The 19,695-nt window shown below is 48.2% G+C and overlaps 2 protein-coding genes and 1 long non-coding RNA gene across 13 annotated transcripts in view; 1 reads left to right on the forward strand and 2 right to left on the reverse strand.

Moving 5' to 3' along the window:
* The window catches only part of SPRING1 (SREBF pathway regulator in golgi 1), a 179,026-nt gene extending 171,487 nt beyond the window's left edge, over nt 1-7,539 (reverse strand). For 4 of the 8 annotated variants that reach the window (XM_023241456.2, XM_023241457.2, XM_023241453.2 and 1 more), the window contains exon 1: nt 7,323-7,539. In XM_023241456.2, the coding sequence (XP_023097224.1) occupies nt 7,323-7,436 (114 nt within the window). In that variant the 5' untranslated portion in view covers nt 7,437-7,539. Of the gene's footprint in view, nt 1-7,258 lie in introns of all 8 variants that reach the window. The other 4 variants (XM_023241454.2, XM_011287804.3, XM_023241458.2 and 1 more) reach the window with 3 other exon arrangements.
* Nucleotides 3,043-7,252, reverse strand: LOC123381093. The gene is made up of 3 exons (XR_006587606.1): nt 5,939-7,252; nt 5,766-5,816; nt 3,043-5,211 (listed from the first exon to the last, which is right to left on the reverse strand). It is a non-coding gene; the product is annotated as an uncharacterized LOC123381093 (long non-coding RNA).
* Nucleotides 7,540-7,694: 155 nt separating the features above from the next.
* RNFT2 (ring finger protein, transmembrane 2) overlaps nt 7,695-19,695 on the forward strand; it is a 90,011-nt gene continuing 78,010 nt past the window's right edge. For all 4 annotated transcript variants that reach the window (XM_045041080.1, XM_003994702.5, XM_045041081.1 and 1 more), the window contains exons 1-5: nt 7,695-7,846; nt 9,484-9,658; nt 10,199-10,257; nt 15,706-16,175; nt 16,571-16,647. In XM_045041080.1, coding sequence (XP_044897015.1) covers nt 9,635-9,658; nt 10,199-10,257; nt 15,706-16,175; nt 16,571-16,647 — 630 coding nt within the window. In that variant the 5' untranslated portion in view covers nt 7,695-7,846; nt 9,484-9,634. The remainder of the gene's footprint in view (nt 7,847-9,483; nt 9,659-10,198; nt 10,258-15,705; nt 16,176-16,570; nt 16,648-19,695) is intronic.

Here is a 19,695-nt window from a genome sequence, read left to right on the forward strand (position 1 = left end):
ACAGATCTTTATAGTTACTGAGATTTCTTTAGGAAAGCAATCTGGAAAAAGCTATTAATATTTAAAATAAACACATCCACAGGGGCACCTTGGTGGCTCAGTCGATTAAGTGTCTCACTTCAGCTCAGATCATGGTCTCACAGCTTGTGAGTTCCAGCCCCACGTCGGGCTCTGTGCTGACAGCTCAGAGCCTGGAGCCTGCTTCGGAGTCTGTGTCTCCCTCTCTCTCTGCCCCTCCACAACTTGTGCATGTGCTCTTTCTCTCTCAAAACTAAACATTAAAAAAATTTTTAAAAAGGGGCGCCTGGGTGGCTCAGTCAGTTAAGCGTCTGACTTCGGCTCAGGTCATCATTTCACAGCTTGTGGGTTCGAGCCCCACGTTGGGCTCTATGCTGACAGCTCAGAGCCTGGAGCCTGTTTCAGAATCTGTGTCTCTCTCTCTCTCTCTCTCTCTCTCTCTCTCTCTCTCTCTGCCCCTCCCCTGCTCACACTCTGTCTCTCTCTCTCAAAAAATAAATAAACATTAAAAAAATTTTTTAATTAAAAAAAATAATACACATCCACACACACTCCTTTGGCACAGCAAGCACATTTAAAAAAAATTTTTTTTAACGTTTACTTATTTTTGAGACAGAGAGACAGAGCATGAACGGGGGAGGGTCAGAGAGAGGGAGACACAGAATCTGAAACAAGCTCCAGGCTCTGAGCTGTCAGCACAGAGCCCGACGCGGGGCTCAAACTCATAGACCGTGAGATCATGGCCTGAGCTGAAGTCAGACACTTGACTGACTGGGCCACTCGGCACCCCATAAACACATTTTTGAGCTTCTCCTATAGAAAGTACCACCGTGTAAGGATGCACCAGGATGTTTACTACAGCACCGTTTACATGGTAGGAAAAACCTAGAAACCCAACAGAGAAATGACTGAAAAACACAGGCATAGCTATGGCCACTACAAACAACCCAGATGTGAATGATATATATTTATCTAGAGTAAGTTCTTAAATCTGAACTTGCACATTAAATTATACAGAGTCTTTAAAACAGATTCTGATTCCTGAGCCCAACTTCAGACTGAGTAAAAATCTCTGTGAACGGGACCTAGGAATCAGTATTGTTAAACCACCCAGCTGATTTTAATACAGAGACCACTGTGTGTAGACCACTGGATGCCCACAATATATTATTAAGTGATACCAGCAAGTTACAAAAGAACATGCATATTATCACACACTATAACAATTATAACAACATACAAGTTTGTAAGAGCTGAGATAACAGTATGGAAAGATATGCTACAGACATGGAAGGGACAGAGGTGATTGTTGACACCTTTTGTCATCTTTGGGATATCTTCACTTTAAAATAAAATGATAGAAGCATAATTATCATTAATATGAGAAGACACTGAGGGATCTACACGAACTCTGTATTATCCTTGAAACTTTTCTCTGTATCTGTAATTGCCCCAAAATAAAAATTTTACTTTAAAAAAGCATGATTACCAACATTAAAGACAAAAACTGCCCACAATCCCACTGCTTAAACAAAGCTGTATCAATACGTATACATTGACTTCTAGCCTGTGACCCTGGCGTTTATACTACAAAGTAGGAGGCTTTGCACTCAACTCTTCTTGACACTAACTGGATGGTAAGCCATCCAAGTACCTACATTATCTTGACAAGAACATCTTCAAGGCTATAGAATAACCTATCATGTTCCCATGCCATAATTTAGTAAACACATCTTCTACAGAATAACACCTTTGTTATCAGAGGTAGCACTGCAATAAAGTTTGTTTATTCTCTTCAATAACTTGTAGTAATGATTATCAAAACCAGTTAATGCTATATGCGCCAAATAACTTCCCCAAAGCTATATATACCATTTGTAACATCACCAGCATTTACATAACAGTGTTTGCAATTTTACCACCACTGCACCAGTACTGGATTTTGTTCTTTAATTTACTAAGTGTACAACAGTCACACTTAGTGGCTTTAACTTCTATTCTGCCTCTCCCTTTTGTTTCATTTATAGGCAAAAACTGGCACTGGCAGGAACAGGATGGGTTATATATAAACAACATCTATACTCCTTGGTTGGTGCGAGAAGAGGGGCTAAGTGCAGAAGCCTTGGGAATATGGGGCAAATTACTTAGCTACATACAGTTTAACTACCTGGACATTTATATTCCTCTGCTCTGCTGGGACCCTATCAGTTAACTGCACAGTCAAGCTATGTCCAATCGAAACTGAGCTTCGAATGCTGCCCTAGATAAATTAATAGCCATTTAGACTAGTAAGCAGCTGGTCAAAGTACACTGGATCTCACAACAAGATTAAAAGTACTCCTAACATTACTCTCAAACTATCCTGTTAGTCTTCCCGAAGGAAAACAAGTGTTCACAGCCAAGTGCATCCCAGAAGGACCTCTTCCACATAACTACACTCCTGGTAAACAGGAAGGCAATTCTTCCAGCACTTGAACTTGTTTTCAAACATGAATATTTAAGACCTTGCCAAAAAGACTGGGTAAGAGTTGTACGATCAAAAAAAAAAAAAAAAAAAAGGGGCTGTACAAGAGATAGTGTAATACATGGTGACTTATGTAATGAATTAACACATTCATTTTTCTGAGGGTCCAGTCTCACCAAGCATGGGGGGGGGGGGGCACTGAAGGGATCCCTTCCATGGTTTTAAGCCCCTACCAAACTGATCTACCCTACTAGGTTGTCTCAGTTCTAGGCCTGTATATATACACAAGTGCATGCACGTGTGTGTGTGTGTGTGTGTGTGTGTGTGTGTGTGTGTTCCCCCCACAAAGGTAACAAGTCCTTACAATGCATTAAGGATATACAGACAAAGGCAGTCAGGCTCTCTACTCTCAAGGAGTCCCCAGAGCAGTCGATAAAGAAGCATGCACAGAAATCAGTGCAATTAACTACAATGGATGTCCACACAAGGGTACGCTAGGGTACAAAGAAAAGAGCAGGAACAAAAAGGAGCAAAACAAAATAACATCTGAACTTTCTTCATAAATTATAAGGAGTTACTGTAATGCTTTTATTACTAACATATGTTACTTAGCCTGAATTAAAAAGGAGTACTTCAACAACTGTCCTGTTTTTCAGAGGTTATCATAATGGTCAAATGAGATCAATGTCCCATGGTTGATGAAATTACAGGTCATTGTTTTCCTCCTCTACCCTGGGCAGTACTTGACAAACTTTCTGAAAAATATTTATATCTTGATAATCAGTGAACAACAAAACAAAAACAGATTAGCAGCTCTTAGGATGTATGACACTTCAGAAGTATCGAACTTACACTCTTAGTCTACTGCAACTTACATACTTAATTACGTTAAAGCTAAAGATGTTAACATATTTTCAAAGAGTTATGCACACAGCCCGGGACTTTCAGGAACTGCTCTACTGGAACATTAGGAGAAATTTATTTACATAAGAGGACCTCTAAGGATCCTTCCGTCTCAGCTCAAATGCCCCACAGGGTTAGGCCCACCTTGTTGCTCTACCACATCTTGTTTTTTTTCTCTTCATATCATAAGCCTGCAACATTTCTGGCCATTTGCCATTTCTGCTCCCTTATTCCCTGGCAGAATACAGGCTCTCGGAGAATAAGACCTTGCCTGCTTTGTGCCTTACCACCCCGCCCTCCATCTTCATCACCTAGCAGACAGCACCTAGAGCACAGCTGGGGTTCACTGAACATTTGTTAAACACACCCAAGTCACTCGGCACCCAGTCCTCTCCCCCAATGGCATTCCCACCATTGTCACTAATTTCTCCTGAGCTCCCATCTCTATCGCTACAATTTAAACTATCCCCCAAAGCATTAATTAACGTGAAAACCACAGAAAAGAGGAATTCAAAGCAATAGAGGATAATCAGCTATTCTCTCGGCAAAACAGCAGCTGCATTTGCTCCACGAGTTCAGGATCTCACTTGAGGCAGAGCTTGGGACCATACCGAGCTTTACAATTTTTCGTGGCCTCTTCTCAATTCAGTCCCAACACACACGCCCCCGCCCCATATATTCTATACCGCATCTCTGTTCCACAAGTGACAAACCTGAGGCCAGGCAAAACAAAGCACACTCGCCTCGTGTCGCACAGGAGTGCCAGCGACCAGAACTGCAGGGAGCAGAGAGCAAGAGAAGCAAACTCAAGTGCATATAGGACGGCATCAGCCAGAATGGGCTCCGAGGTGGGTCCCGAGAACCCTTTATATTCTTTACACGGAGAATCTCGATATGGTGGTTCATGAGGATCATGGCTATTGATAGTTATCATATCGGAAATTAAAAAAATAAATTCTTAAATTACTTTAAATTATCTATTCATTTAAAAATAACAATGAACCTATTACATGTCAACAGGTTTTTGTTTGTTTGTTTTTGGTCTATGAAAAAAATCTTCAAAACAAAAAAGAAATTTGGTGAGAAGATGCTTTTACGTTTCTGCAAACCCTTTTAATGTCTGGCAGAATGGAAGACACCTGGGTTCTCACATCACCCTCTGCAGTCAATCTGTTGCAATATGTTGTTTGGGTTGAAGCATATGAAGAAAATCTACCTCCCGCAGATGTGTCTTTGGAAATGGGAGGGATAGTTTAATGGTGTTGTCAAATAATTACAGATAATCTTCTTTAGTACTACGTCAAAACTTGACAGGTGTAGTTTCTTTTTTTTGGGGGGGGGGACAAGTGTAGTTTCTTAAAAGGTCATTGCAAATGATGCAGCCACTTTGGAAAACAGTCTGGCAGTTCCTCAAAAAGTTAAAGATGGAGTTACCGTGCGGCCCATCAAGTCCACTCCGAGGACCATACCTAAGAGAACTGAAAACATATTTCCAAATAAGACGGATATCTAAACTGTGAATAATGTTCTGTTGTCTTTGGAACAGACTATTATTCACACATAAAAATGAAGTACTAATGTATACAACATGGATAAACCTTAAAGTCACTGGCTTCGAACTGAAAGAAGCCAGACATAGAAGAATACACGTTGTATGATTCCATCTACATGACACGTCCAGAACAGCAAATCTGTAGAGATAGAAAGTTGACTAGTGGTTGCCAGGAGTTGATGGGCAGGGATAGAGAGAGGCGACCGTGAAAGTGTTTCTTCGTGTTCGAGAGGCTGCGGGGGGGTTGTAGGGAAGATCGCAGAGCAGACGGCATCTGAGTCAAGACATGAAAAATTAGTTCGAGAAGGAAGGAAAAGTCATCCCAATTAAAAAGACGCACGACTCACTCGTTTGTTCAACCCATATCTGAGTGCCCGTTAAGTGCCTGGCAATATTCTCAGGGGTGAGATTCTATGAGCAACACAGACAAGGTCCCTGTTCTCAAGAAAATTACCTTCTAGAAGGAAGAGAGAGGGAAGACAGATAAGTAAATGAACAAGAAATGTCCAGTTAGTGATTCCTACTACAAAGAAAATAAAGCAAAATCTATGGGCAAGGAACCTTAATTTAAATTGTGTCACCTGGTGTGGCCTGAGACAGCAACAGTCTGGCCTGAAGTGCTTAAGTGACAGACAAAAAAAAAAAAAACACCTCACCATGCAGTGACCCTGGAATGGAGTCTAGTTTTATCTGAGTGCAACAGAAATTCAAAGGAGGATTATACCCAGGGGAGTGCTGTGATTTCCCCCCCCCCCCCCCACCCAGATTAGCAACCCTGTCACTGCTGGGTAGAGAAACAGACTGCCAGACAAGAAAGGAAGCAGATACCTGCTGGTGAGCTACTGCAGGAGTCCAGATAAGAGACGAAGGTAGTCCCACCTAGGGTGACAGCGGTGACAATCATGAGAAAGGAACAGAATCAGGATACACTGTGGAGGTAGACGCAGTATTTTAGATGTGGGGAGTGAGGGGAAAAAAGGAAGTATTTGTGGCTTGACTACCTGGTGAAGAGTAATTCCACTAATTGAGCCTGGGAAGACTGGAGAGGAAGTGTCGGTGGTGGAGAATCAAAAGTTCTGTTCTGGCCAAGGATGAGAAGCCTACGACATATTCAAGAAGATGTCCAGTAGGCAGGTGGATAGAAGAACTGAGGGTTTCTGTATAGGTCTAGGCTAAAGTTATAGATTGGGATATCAAGAGCATACAACTGGTATTTAAGCACTGGGTCAGAGAGAAAGGCAGAGATCTGAGTCCAAGATTACTATAACACTCAGTGGTGCACCAGACAGAGAAGGAACAACATGTGACCACAAGAAAATATCTGTGAGGCTGCAGAAAACACAAGTCCCTGAAGCACTTAGTTCATGCATGTCACCAACACATCCCAGTCAATATAAGAGGCTCACAACTCTCAGCCTCTCTGTTTGCCTAAGGTAAGAGGTGGGGTACCGTTCTCTAATCTTCACTTTACTCAGCTCTCCCACCAATCCCATTTAACTAGGGTGACCACACAGTTCATTTATTTGCTATTCGTTAATATATTTTATTTTTGAGCTTGACCCTTGGGAGTCAAAAAAGGAGCTTTTATTAATAACTACATCAGAGCAACAGCATAAACCGGATCGCCCCTGATTACGCTGTGAGGTTATGCGCACCCCTTCTAAAAACCCAAATGCTCAAACCGGACGTCCGAACAAACTTTCAATTGCTTTGGCCGCATTTCTCACCAAAGCATCCTGCCTTTTCTCCCAGAAATTCTCACGTGGGAAGAAAAACTAACGGGATGGGGAGGCAAAAAGAAAATTCCATCCAACCAAGTTATGCACAGAAGGTTACCTCGTGGGTCCTGCTGGGTCTCCCGGATGAACTGCTGAGCCCTCAAAGTAAATGCAGGCGAGGCACGCAAGCTCTGGTCTCGCAATTCGGCTTCTTACCATCCCTGCCTCTCTGAGCCTCAGTTTCCCCCGCTGCAATCTGGAGACACCCATCCCCCAGGTCTGCCAGGGGAATGAAACAAGAAATGCACGCCCCCTCTAAGCCCTGGACCCCGCAGGTAGAAGGTATGCTGATGGCAGTAAGGGTAATAACCACAGCTAAGGGCCGACACACCTGGGTTCGAGTCCCACCTGTACCCCTAGCCTAGCAGCTCCTTCTCTCCCGGGCACCAACGAAATGGGCAGGTCCCTTCGCCCATCCTCAGTCCCAGCGCACCGGACTCTCGGACACACTGGCAGCGCGGCTGCACAGGGGGTTCCCCCCAAGCCGGGGGAAACCAGGCGGCCGGGAGAGCAAAGGTGTGAGGGCGGCGGGCAGCCACTGACCTGCTTGAAGGTGCTGCTGAGGAAGTAGACGAGCGAGAGCCCGAAGACCAGGGCGAGCACCCACCTCTTCCGGAGGAGCCGGCGCCACACCATAGCCGCCAGGTTCACCATGCCGGCGCGGACGCGGGGCGCGGCGGCCGGGGCGCACAGCGGGGAAGGCCCGGGGCCCGGGCGGCATGGCCCCTATACGGCCGGCGGACACATTAACCGCGGCGGACGCCGGCCCCTCGGCGTTCGGGGCAGCCAGCTCCCGGCAGCCACCCCGCGTCGCCCCACGTGACCCCGCCCCACGCCCCGCCTCCGCTCCGCTCGGAGGGGCCAGGCAGCCTCGCTCGGCTCCTCGCTATTGGTCCCTGAGGAGCGACGGGCTCCTATTGGCTGAATCCCGAAAAGGGGGCGGGCAACCGCGTGCGCACAGCAAGGGGAGCCGCGCCGCGCCGCGGTCTTAGCGCCTGGCTAAGGCTACCTGACAGAGAATCCAACAAGGGGCCGGAAGCACTCGGAAGTCACGTGCTACCCGGGCCGCGCGCGTGATTGGCTTGGGAGGACGTGAATGATGCCGCTGTGATTGCCGAATTGTCTGGGCAGGTAAAAAGAACGCGGTTTTTTTCTCCGGGGATGGTTCGTATAGCCTCCTGCCCTTGCAGTCCTAGGGCGTTTTGTGCTGAACGTTGGTTGCAGAAATGAGAGACGCTAGCGGCTTTTTTCCCAAAGTGCACCTGCCTCTTTCCAGCGCATGTAAACGCAGGAGATGCTCTCGCGTGCATTTCGGTGCATGTAACGGCCCCGGGGGCGCAACTGAAAACGAAGCATATATTGAAAAATCTCAGGGTAATTCTTCACGGGGATGTAGAACAATGAATGGAACAGAAGGTTAAGAGACGTTTCATTCAATCATTCAGATGCATCCCACGTGCAGAATTTTGTTCTGGAATTCGGTATAGGAATAATTACGTGTGGCCTGCTTCCAACAGAGAACCTGAAGCCCCTCAAAATTGAGCGAGCATCTCAAAGTAGACTCTTGCACATGTGATTTTGGAAGCTGTGTCAAATTCGTGGATGGAAACTTTGGGAGCTGTATTTTTTCCCCAAGGATTTGCAAGTGATGGGGGGGGGCGTCTTTGGGAGGGGGCGTTAAGGTGACATTGCAAGTTCTTGAAAAATATTTACACAATGAACATTCCTTCATATGTGCAGATGGTGATACTGACCCACTTCTTAGCTGAGTTTTCAAAAGAGAAGAGAGGCTTAGCCACTGAATTGTCTCCCTAATCAGCTGCCGTAGTAACACCAATGCTGCCCCCTGAAGAAGGTGGTCATGATTAGGAAATCACGCAAAACCAATTATGATGTACTCAACCTACTATCTTTGATCCTGATGAAAAAATATATATGTATATATATATATATATATATATATACATATATATTTTTTTTTTTTCAAGGCTAAACCTATTCATGGAAAGTCTATGGCTTTTATTTCTCTAGGGAGGGAAAAGGGGGTGTGCAAAAAAAGTGAGACCCATAGATAAATGTTGAATAAATATTCGAATATTTGTTGAGTCAACTCTGTGCTAGGCAGTGTTCCGGATGCTGAGGTACAGGCATGAACCAGACATAGGGTGCCTGCTTTTGTGGAATTTACATTCTAATGGAGGACAGATGATAAATAGGCAGACATGTAAGTAAATGGTAAGTTCTATGAAGAAGATGAGACAGGGCACATGGTGGGTCAGGAGGGTGAGAGGAGAAGGCCTCTGGGAGAATGTGACATTTGACCTGAGGAGCTAGACAGAAGGAAAAGCATTGGAGGAAGAGAGAACAGCAAGAACAGAGGCCCTGAGGCAGGGACAAGCCAGCAAGTATGAGAAACAAAAAGGCCAGTATGGCTGGAAAGCGGTTAAAGGAAGAGTGGAGGGAAATGAGATTGGAAACAGGTGAGGCTGCATCAGGCCGAACTTGTAGGCCATAAAGAGTTTGGATTTTATTTGGGTTGCAGCGTGATGCCATTGGAGGGCCTAAAACATATTTTCTGTGTTCCCCAATCAGGACTCATTGTTTGACAATAGAACAAAATACATTGAGATAACATTCCCAGGAGTCCTAAAGAGGGATCAGTGAGAGGCTAACCAGAGAAACGCTTAGAGCTACCGTGATGCCCTAAGACATTGTCAGGTTCAAGCCATTGCATGGGCTGTTCCCTGAAGTGTTCTGTTCCGTTCAAGGTTTGGAACCTGATGAGCTCTGGTGACCTGTGCATCCCTCTGCAGAGAAAGAGGAGGGAGAGGCTTGCTTTCTCTGGACTCTAGCGGTCACATCCCATCAGGAGCCCTGAAGGCCCACCTCAAGCATCATCAACATGGAGTTCTGAAGTCCATGTGGCTCCTCACCGTGAACCAGGTGACATGTCTCCGGGAGAATTCACATCCTTATTACCACTTTATTAAACGGGAGGACTGGAAGGAAGCTTTGGGTTTTGGCAACTCCACACCCGCTCCCCACCCCCCCACCCCCCATTCCCCATCCTCAGATGGGGAATCTGAGGCCACAGAGAGGTTGCTGATTTGCCCAAGGTCACACAGCAAGTTAGGAGCAGCATCGGTCCAGAAGCCATGTCTTGTACTGCCAGTCCGTTGCTTACCTCTTGTCATCCGACACCTCTTTGCCGCACAGTCCACTGCTTCCTCTCACGTGAAGACTCCCTCCACCCCTGGGTCTCAACATCCTCATCTGCAGAATGGGGTGATAACACTTTCCTCACTGGGATCGAATGTTGAATGGAGGGTGGAATGACATAACAGATGCAAACAGGGTTTGCAGAATGTGAGAGAGGCCTGGGGATGTGAGATAGGAGTCATATTTGTTTACACCTGCCTCGGCAGTCTGACCGGCAATGGGAACGTTGAGAGACGCCAGCTCATTCCGTGTGTTGACTTTCAGGTCTTAAGGAAAATGCAGAGACGCCACAGCAGCAACACAGATAACGGTCCACCTGAAAGGTAGGTAGACCTCCCCCCGGGTTCATTCCATCCGGAGGCTCTGGGCTCGGGTCGTCAGGGGCAACTCCAAATCTGGATTGAGTGACACCTGCCTCTCGGGTTATTTGTTAGATGAGCAAAGGAGATCCGGTGGGAGACTGCTTTGCCCAGTGATGGCATACGTTTCTCAATGCATCATAGCTTTCTCTTGCTTTGATGGTCATTCCCTAAGCCTGTGTGACAGGTGATTCACTTGACTCACTGCATCAAAGATTGTTCCCATAGGTTTTAACTTCTAGAGGTGGAAGAAGATTTCTGTTGCTTACATTTCCTGGGAGAGAGGGACCCGCCTTAGCAGGCAGGGCCACATGGGGAAGCACCAGTCAGGAGGCAGAAAGAAGCAAAGAGTGAACAGAGGCCACAGCTTTTATTGTGCATCAGGGGGAAATGGCTTAGGATTGGGTAGCTTGAATAATGTCACCAGGCTCTGGGCTAGAGCGGTGTTCTCTAGTTTTCTGGTACCTGGCCCTGGGGGTCTAGAGCAGGGGATATATTGGCTGGGGGTGCCAGACGCACATAAGGAAGCGGTTGGGGATACAAACAACTTTGGCTGTTACTTTGGCCCTCTAACAGAGGCCACATAGACCAAGAAAATCTAAGAAAACACGGTTAAAACCCTCACGAGCTAGAATTACTGTCTGGTGAAATCCAAGAGAGTACACACCATGGGGACCTGTTCTTAGATTGTAATGCTCTCCCCCTGTGCTGGCCCATACGTCCGAGGAGCCGGCAACTGAACTTTTCCTCCTTCGCCTCCCATTCTGGGTCCCCCACAGCCCCAAGGTTGACTACAGAATCCCAAAGAGTATTAACTGGTCCCATTAAGACTGAGTTTTGCATCAAGCCTGCCTGTTCTGCCAGGAAGAGCAGTGACCTGAAGTCCGATGACCCTTAGCCAAAACCCCAGCTTAGCCATTTTGCACCTACAGTGCCTTTGGCAAGCAACTTCACCCCCGAGCCTCGGTTTCCCCATCCATAAAGTCTGGATAATAAAACTCAGGGTTGTTTCTGAATGAGTGAATGAGCGTGAAAATACAGGAACACGGTATCCAGCGCGTAATAAACGTGCCTCTTAGAGCTGTCCTAGCCTCTGGAGACACAATTGCCATCTGCTATCAAGTGAACCATGAGGTCTTTGGGGGCAGAGACCACAGCAGAAAAACAACGGCCACGGTGTGTTGTGTGCCTACCCTGTGCCACCCTCACATTAGCCTGACGAGGTCAGGACTATTTTTATCACTGTTCTTACAGATAAGAAACTGAGGCTCAGAGAGGGGAAGTAAATTACCAGAAGTCACACAGCCAGGAAACAGCAGGCTGAGATTCAGGCCCTAGTCCAATGCCCGCCATAGTCTATGCTTTCAGTCACCGCATTACGACTGCCTCCTATCTGGGTGGACCTACTTCTCTTGGGCCGCCTCACATTCTGGCCCCTAAGTGGTTAAGTTGGAAGCCTCTGCCCTCCAAGGAATATTCTTTCCCATTTAGGCTGAAATCTCGGCTGGATACCGGGGAGAGGCCCAGGGAATGGAGGCCAGCTATAAAAAGCTCCTTGGTGGGTTGAGTCTTCCCTGATTGTACTGCAGGCCCCCTGAGCCCAGTGAACTCCAGGCTGGTGAGCTCACAGGGGGCCAGGAAGGCTTTCCATGGCCCGATGGGGGAGAAAGCTTGGCCCCTATGTGGGTCAGCATGGGCACCTGCCAGGACTCCTGCTTTCTGAGCTCAGTTTCTTGAAGTGCAGAAAAAGCTCACGGCCCCTTGAGGGTCATAGCCATGGTGTCTGTTGTTGTTGTTGTTATTAATATTACTTTAATGTTATCCCGAGCCCAGGTAGTAAGACCATACATCTCTTGGGTTTTGGAGCCAGCAGGGATGGGCCGTGGGGTGGGGTTATAACTTTCCCCCCAGGTCAAGTTTGTGGAGCCAGAGGAGCCAACCCTGAGATTTCTCCAGGTCAGCATTTCCCCTGCTGGGTTTCACAAGTGTCCTATAAGATGTGAGTAGTTTAAAGAATTCGATGGTCAAATAAGGTTGGGAAGCACGAAGTTTCAACAAAATCAGAAAATGCAGTTGCAGGCCTTCTCAAAGCCTTTAGTATGTTCATTCGGTCATTACTTCAAACAGTATTTTTTGAGCGTGCTCTGTGTGCCAGGTGCATTTGTGCTGGGCAGGAGAGAGACAGTAGGAACAAACAATCATGATGTTTGGCCTCTTGGAGCAGGGTCCTGTCTAAAGTGCTAGTCTCAGTGCTGAGTGACCATTAGAATCACCTGGAGGGCTGTCAGGGCCTAGTGATGTCAGGGCCCACCTCCAAAGGTTTTGATTCAGTTGGTTAACACAGGGTCTCAGGCACCTGTATTTTTCGGAAGCTCTGAGTCTGTTTCTTTATCCATAAAAGAGGAATGACATTAGTCCCTATCCGTAGACGGTGTTTATCTGTGCCTGCAGGAAGTTTAGAATGGGAAGCTCTTTTAGTGGGAAATAATCATCTATAATCATCTTTTTTAAAAAGCATCCTGGTCTCTTGAGTGGACAGTAGATTATACAGAGTCTAGTGTGATGTGCCTGGATGATAGCTTGCACACATTTATTAGGTGCCTACTGTGTGCCCTGGGTTGTGGGGTCCAGAGAATGAATGAGACTCAGCTCTCACATTCAGGAAGGTCATGGTGTATTTTAAGTACCATAGGGGTCTGGGAGGTGCCTTGGGGCCCTACTGCAGGGTGAGAGAAGGGAGGGAAGGGGAGGGAGGCTCTTCACTCCTCCCCCCGACACATGCACATATAGCAAATCAGCTCCACTTATATCTGTGGTGTAGATATAAGTGAATAAGTGATGTGTGGTGTAGATAAGTGATCTGTGGTGTAGATATAAGTGAATTTCAAATGGTCCCATTTGAAAAGAAGACAAGCCCAAAACAGAAGACATCCAGAACTCCAGGTCCTCGTGTTCATGGAAAGTGTACCCAGTTCGAGGGTCTCTCCATTCTTATAGGGGTAATTATTCTGGGCTCTCTGCTCCTCCAGTGATGACTTTGAAAAAACCACAGAATCCTTTGCTGGATTCCAATACAGCAAGCTTTGTTTGGAACTAGAGAGGGCAGTTGGCCCGGGGGGTCTTTCCCTAGGGATTAGAGTTAATCATCCCCATGTATTGAGCACCTACTATGTGCTAGGTACATTGAAAAGGATGTTCTAAATTTGATCCCACAGGAGTTGTATGGATGGATGATGTTTATGCCATTTTTCAGGTGAGAAAACAGTGCAGGGTTGGTAAGACCTCTAGGAAGGGTGAGGGGCACCTGGGTGGCTCAGTCGGTGAAGCGTCCAACTTCAGCTCAGGTCATGATCTCACGGTTTGTGACTACCAGCCCCATGTTGGGCTCTCTGCTCTCAGCACAGAGCCTGCTTAGGATCTTCTGTCTCCCTCTCCCTCTGCCCCTCCCTCGCTCACTCTCTCTTTCTCAAAAATAAACAAACGTTAAAAAAAAAAAAAAAGATCTTTAGGAAGGGTGGAGCTGGAGTTCTTGATTCTTCTTTACTTTACTTCTTTTTTTTTTTTTAATTTTTTTTTTAACGTTTTATTTATTTTTGAGACAGAGAGAGACAGAGCATGAATGGGGGAGGTGCAGAGAGAGAGGGAGACACAGAATTGGAAGCAGGCTTCAGGCTCTGAGCCATCAGCCCAGAGCCCGATGCGAGGCTCGAAATCACGGACCGCGAGATCGTGACCTGAGCTGAATCGGCCGCTTAACCGACTGAGCCACCCAGGCGCCCCAACTTTACTTCTAATACTGTGTGTTGCTCTCCAAATACCAGCCAGTGACCAAGAGGCTGGGCCCTCTTGGAAACTGGGAGTCATTGAAGATTATAGGGCCAGGAGTCTCTGAGTTCCTGAGGTTCATAGATTCTGGAATCTGGATTCTGGGATCATAGATTCTGTGCTAGCTTTTCTGTAAAGTATAGAGGTTGAGAAAGCAGGCTCTGGAGTTAGCTAGTTGAATCTCTCTTGTTCTGTCTCTTACCAATTATGTGGCTCAGGACATGTAACTTTCTCTGTGCCTTGGTTTCTTGATCTGTCAGATGGGGGTATTATTAGTACCTAATTCATGGGGTTGGTTGGAAGGTTTAATGATATAATCAATGAGGAGCCCTTAGAAAAGTGGCACACAGTACATTTTCAATAAATGTTATGCCTCTATTGCTATTATTCTTTGTGTTAGTTTTACACAGTTTCTGTGACAAGGTACCACATGCTGGGTGGCTTAAACATTAGGGATTCACTTGGGTGCCTGAGTGGCTCAGTCATCTGATCATCAGACTCTTGATTTCGGCGCAGGTCATGATCTCACAGGTCTGTGAGTTCAATCCCCAAGTTGGGGCTTGGGATTCTCTGTTTCCCCTCTCTGTCTCTGCCCCTATCCCTCTCATTCTCATTCTCATTCTCTCTCTCTCTCTCCTCTCCTCTCTCTCTTCCCCCTCCCCCGTCTCTCTGTCTCTCTGTCTGAAAATAAATAAACTTAAAAAAAATTAGCAATTTATTGTCTCACAGTTCTGAAAGCTAGAAGTCCAAGATCAAGGTGTGGACAGGGTCAGTTTCTTCTGAAACTCTGTCTTTGGCTTGTGGATGGCCTCCTCCCCACTTTGTCCTCACGGGGTCTTCCCTGTGTGTCTGTGTCCTAATCTCCTCATGTAAAGACACTAGTCATGGGGCGCCTGGTTGGCTCAGTCGGTTGGGTGTCCGACTTTGGTCAGGTCATGATCTCACAGCTCATGAGTTCGAGCCCCACGTTGGGCTCTGTGCTGACAGTTTGGAGCCTGGAGCCTGCTTCAGATTCTGTGTCTCCCTCTCTCTCTGCCCCTTCCTGCTCATGCTCTGTCTCTCTCTCTCTCCTTCAAAAATAAATAAACATTTGGGGTGCCTGGGTGGCGCAGTCGGTTAAGCGTCCGACTTCAGCCAGGTCACGATCTCGCGGTCCGGGAGTTCGAGCCCCGCGTCGGGCTCTGGGCTGATGGCTCGGAGCCTGGAGCCTGTTTCCAATTCTGTGTCTCCCTCTCTCTCTCTGCCCCTCCCCCGTTCATGCTCTGTCTCTCTCTGTCCCAAAAATAAATAAACGTTGAAAAAAAAATCAAAAATAAATAAACATTAAAAAAAAATAATGATAAAGACACTAGTCCTATTGGATCAGGACCCACCCTAATGACGTCATTTTAACTTAATCACCCCTACAAAGACCATGTCTTCAAGTACAGCCACTTTCTGAGGTCCCGGAGGTTAGGGCTGCAACACAGGACACGATTCAGCCTGTAACACTATTGGTACTGTTATTTGTACCCCCCGCCCATCCTCCACTGGGGTGCTTATCTCTCCGTCTGACTTGGTGGGGCTCTCTCTTCCCTCCTGGCCCAGAAATCGCAGCCAAGCGCTCAGCTCCGAGGCGAGCGTGGATGAAGGCGGCGTCTTTGAGAGTCTGAAGGCAGAGGCGGCCTCCCCACCTGCACTCTTCTCCGGCCTCCCTGCCAGCAGCCTCCCCACCGCCCCATTCCCATCCAGCCTGGTGCTGGGGGCATCGGCCGGAGGCGGGGACGTGTTCATCCAGATGCCAGCGTCCAGGGAGGAGGGCGGGGGCCGAGGCGAGGGGGGCACCTACCACCACCGCCAGCCCCTCCATCACTTCCATCACGGCGGCCACCGCGGGAGCTCGCTGCTGCAGCACGTGGGTGGGGACCACCGCGCTCACTCCGACGAGGGGGGCGACGAGCAGCCAGGGACGCCCGCCCCTGCCCTGTCCGAGCTGAAGGCCGTGGTCTGCTGGCTCCAGAAAGGCCTGCCCTTCATCCTGATCCTCCTGGCCAAAGTGTGCTTCCAGCACAAGCTCGGTGAGTCCGGTGGGTCCCGGGTGTGTCAGCCGGGGGCTTCACCTGCCGGGTCGGGGGCAGGAGGGGTTCACCCCGAGTGCCAGGGCAAGGCAGCAGAGGTCTCCATGGTGCACGGTGCTTACGGTGCTTAGGATTATGGGATTCTGAGTGAGGCCTGGGTTCCTGTCCTGGTTGACCAGCTCTGTCGACCTGGGACAAGTCAGTCACCTTCTCTGAGCCTGTTTCTTCCTCTGTGCTAGGGAGCTTGGCATGTGTCCGGCAGAAAATTTGCTGCTTGGTGGGTGTGAAGCAATACAGGGTAGTGACCTTTTAATGTTGCTCACGGTCCCCAGTAAGCTAGGGCCAGGCCCGATGGCATCTAAGTGGGTGGAGTCAGACCCTCCTCTGTCCCGCAGGCATTGCCGTGTGCATCGGGATGGCCAGCACCTTTGCCTATGCCAACTCCACGCTGCGAGAACAGGTCTCTCTGAAGGTGAGTCACCTGGCGAGTTAGTCTCCGAGGTTGCTGTAACGCGTGACTACAAACCCAGCGGCTTAAAATGATACAGATTTACCCCCTTATAGTTCTGCGGATCGCAAGTCTGAAGTGGGTCTCTCCAGGTGAGGGTCACGTGTCAACACAACTGTTCTTTCCAGAGGGTTCAGAGGTGATCCCCTTGCCTTTCCCAGGTGCTAGGGGTGGCTCATGGCCCCTTTCTTCCTCCTTTGAGCCAGCAACCAATGTTCCACCTCTGTGCCCACTGCCCCTAGTCCCTTCTCCTTCTGTCTCCTCTTCCGCTTTTAGGGACTCTTGTGATTACATCAGCCCCAGCTGGACAGTCCTGGAGTCTCTCCCTGTCTCGGGGCTAGCTGGTTAGCAACCTGAATTCCCTTTGCCATGTAAGCGGGCATATCCACAGGTTACAGGGATGAGGACGGGGACACCTACGGGAGGCCTATGAGAGGCTGTTCTTCCTCCTGTCCCCCCCGGACACATCGCCTGCCATCTTTCTCCCAACCTTTCCGACAGCAGCGTCTCCCTCCCCCCCCCCCCCACGCCTGCCCACGGCACCCTCATCTGCCTGGCTTCTCTCACGGTTAAGGCCATCCCGCCAGCGTTCCAGCTTCACACCAGCATCATCCAGAATTGCCATCTAATATCCGCTTGGCGCTAACCTCACCCAGCGCAGAGCTGGGCAGACGGCACAGCTCATCTTGCAGATTTGTTCCGGCAGCCCAGGAGGGAGGCAGAATCGTTCTTACCTCATTTTCCCAGTGAGGAAACGGTGGCTCAGGGACACTACGTGCCTTGCGTACGAGGTCACACGGTCCGTGAAAGTGGTGGCGTCAGGCTGTGAACCCGGGCCTTGGGCCCACAGGCTGTGCTCACCCCAGGCTGATATCCCAGCTTTGCCAGCCACCTGCACACAGGCCCTTGGATAGGTTACCTTGGTGATCTCAGTCCCAGGTGCCGTCCTAAAAGATGAACCATTCAAATGAGATAGTGCCTAGGCATTTAGCACAGGGCCTTCCGTAGAGGCAACGTTTAACTGAGCTGCTTGTAACCAGCATGCCCCTTCTGCAGTGCAGGTGATCCCAGAACAGCCACCATCCTCCCTGACCCTTCTCTGGGTCTTTCTCAGAAGCATCTGGGCCCCTATGAGGGCAGCTCGGTCTCCATTTGACACATGAGCACGTTGAGGCCCAGGGTTGGGCACGGGGCCATAGCTTCCTCATGACCCTCGGTCTCCTCTTCCTCACGCACACCCCTTTCTGCTGCTGTGAGAACAGCAGGTTGATCAACGCCACAGTGGGGCACTTCTAGGACTGGCTCTCTCTGTTAATGCAGTAACATCCAAGTGGTGCCTTGGCTTACATTTTAGGGGGCAAAAGAGTGCCTGTATCCATCGATAGGCATTCCAGGCAGGGATCCTTGAGCCCTATGAAGACACAGGTGACGTTTTGCCCATCTGTACATATTTTCTGCAAAACAGATTCTGCATGACCCTCAGTAAGTTTAGAAATATCAGCTTACTGCTAGAGAACTCTCCCCTTTGTCCTTCAGAGTTTGGCTTCCCAGGGCATTGCTAATTCTCTCTTTGTATTCCTCCTTTGGTTTGGATTTACAGGGGGATTAGGCTGGAATCCATTATTTATTGGAGTAAGAAGGGCTGCTGAGTAGATTATTCACATTGATAAGAGCCGTGGGTTGGTTGGAGGTGGTTTCTAGGGTCATTAACCTTGACCACGCCTGGAATAATGGGTGGATGGAGATGCATTTATTTTGTCTACTCTATGGAAATGTGCTTTGTAACCGTGCACGGAGCACTGATCTGTGTCTGGAGACAGTGGAGCATTTACCAAAACCGCAGGGAAGGTTACACTGAGAGAGTTATGACCTCATCTGATTCCAGCAACGCAGCCACCCTGATCCAGGAAAAGATGAGCTTTTGAGAGTCAGCAGCACAGGGGTCTGTGTGCATGTCTCCCCAGAATGCACGCACCCTACTCTGTGCCTTCTCCACAAATTCCTTGGGATCGCTCTCAGCTGGAGAAGCTGCTGGGAAATAGGAAACCAAGTAGGTTTTCCTTCTCGTCTTCCTGGGGACTCATCAGAAATGCGGCTGGAGAGGGGCACCTGTGTGGCTCAGTTGGTTGAGCATCCGACTTCGGCTCAGGTCATGATCTCATGTATCCTGAGTTCGAGCCCCATGTTGGGCTCTATGCCGACAGCTCAGAGCCTGGAGCCTGCTTCGGATTCTGTGTCTCCCTCTCTCTCTGCCCTCCCCCACTCCCTTTCTCTCTCTCTCCCCCAAAATAAAAAAACATTTAAAAAAAAAAAGGGGCACCCGGATGGCTCAGTCAGTTAAATGTCTGACTTCATAGTTCATATGATGTCATAGTTCATGAGTTCGAGGCCCGCATCAGACTCTGGGCTGACAGCTTGGAGCCTGAAGCCTGCTTTGGATTCTGTGCCTCCCTCTCTCTCTGCCCCTCCTCCACTAATGCTCTGTCTCTCTCTCAAAAATGAATAAGCATTAAAAAAAATTTTTTTTTCTAAAAAAAGAAATGAGGTTGGAGAGAGAAGCGGGGATGACTTGGGCAGAGTTGATGGCCTCGCGTACAAGCTTGAATCTAACCCTATAACTGTGGCCCTGTATTGAATGGCCAGGCCAGGATAGCAGCCCAGAAGTCCTAGAAAAAGTGGGAGCGGAACTTGCCAACCTGTAGATCGGAATCTATTGCTGGGTTGTAAAGTCTGAATAATAGTCCTACCATTCACTGAGCCTGAAACATGAATCCATGGTAGACTGAATGTTTACCTTTAAAACTTTACTTAATCCTTAGCAAAACTCCCATCCTCAAATGAGGGCACAGAGACCTCAAACAAGTGCCCTTGAGCAACAGCTCTTTACCTTCTCTGTGCCTCAGTTCTTTACAGTAAATGTGAACTAACATTTACTGCGTACAGCACTGTTCTGAGCGTTTTGTGCGCGTCAATTCTCACAACTCCGTTGTGGAGACACAGTATATACCCATT

Source organism: Felis catus, chromosome D3, assembly GCF_018350175.1.
Source record: "Felis catus isolate Fca126 chromosome D3, F.catus_Fca126_mat1.0, whole genome shotgun sequence".
In the NCBI taxonomy this organism is placed as follows: Eukaryota; Metazoa; Chordata; class Mammalia; order Carnivora; family Felidae; genus Felis; species Felis catus.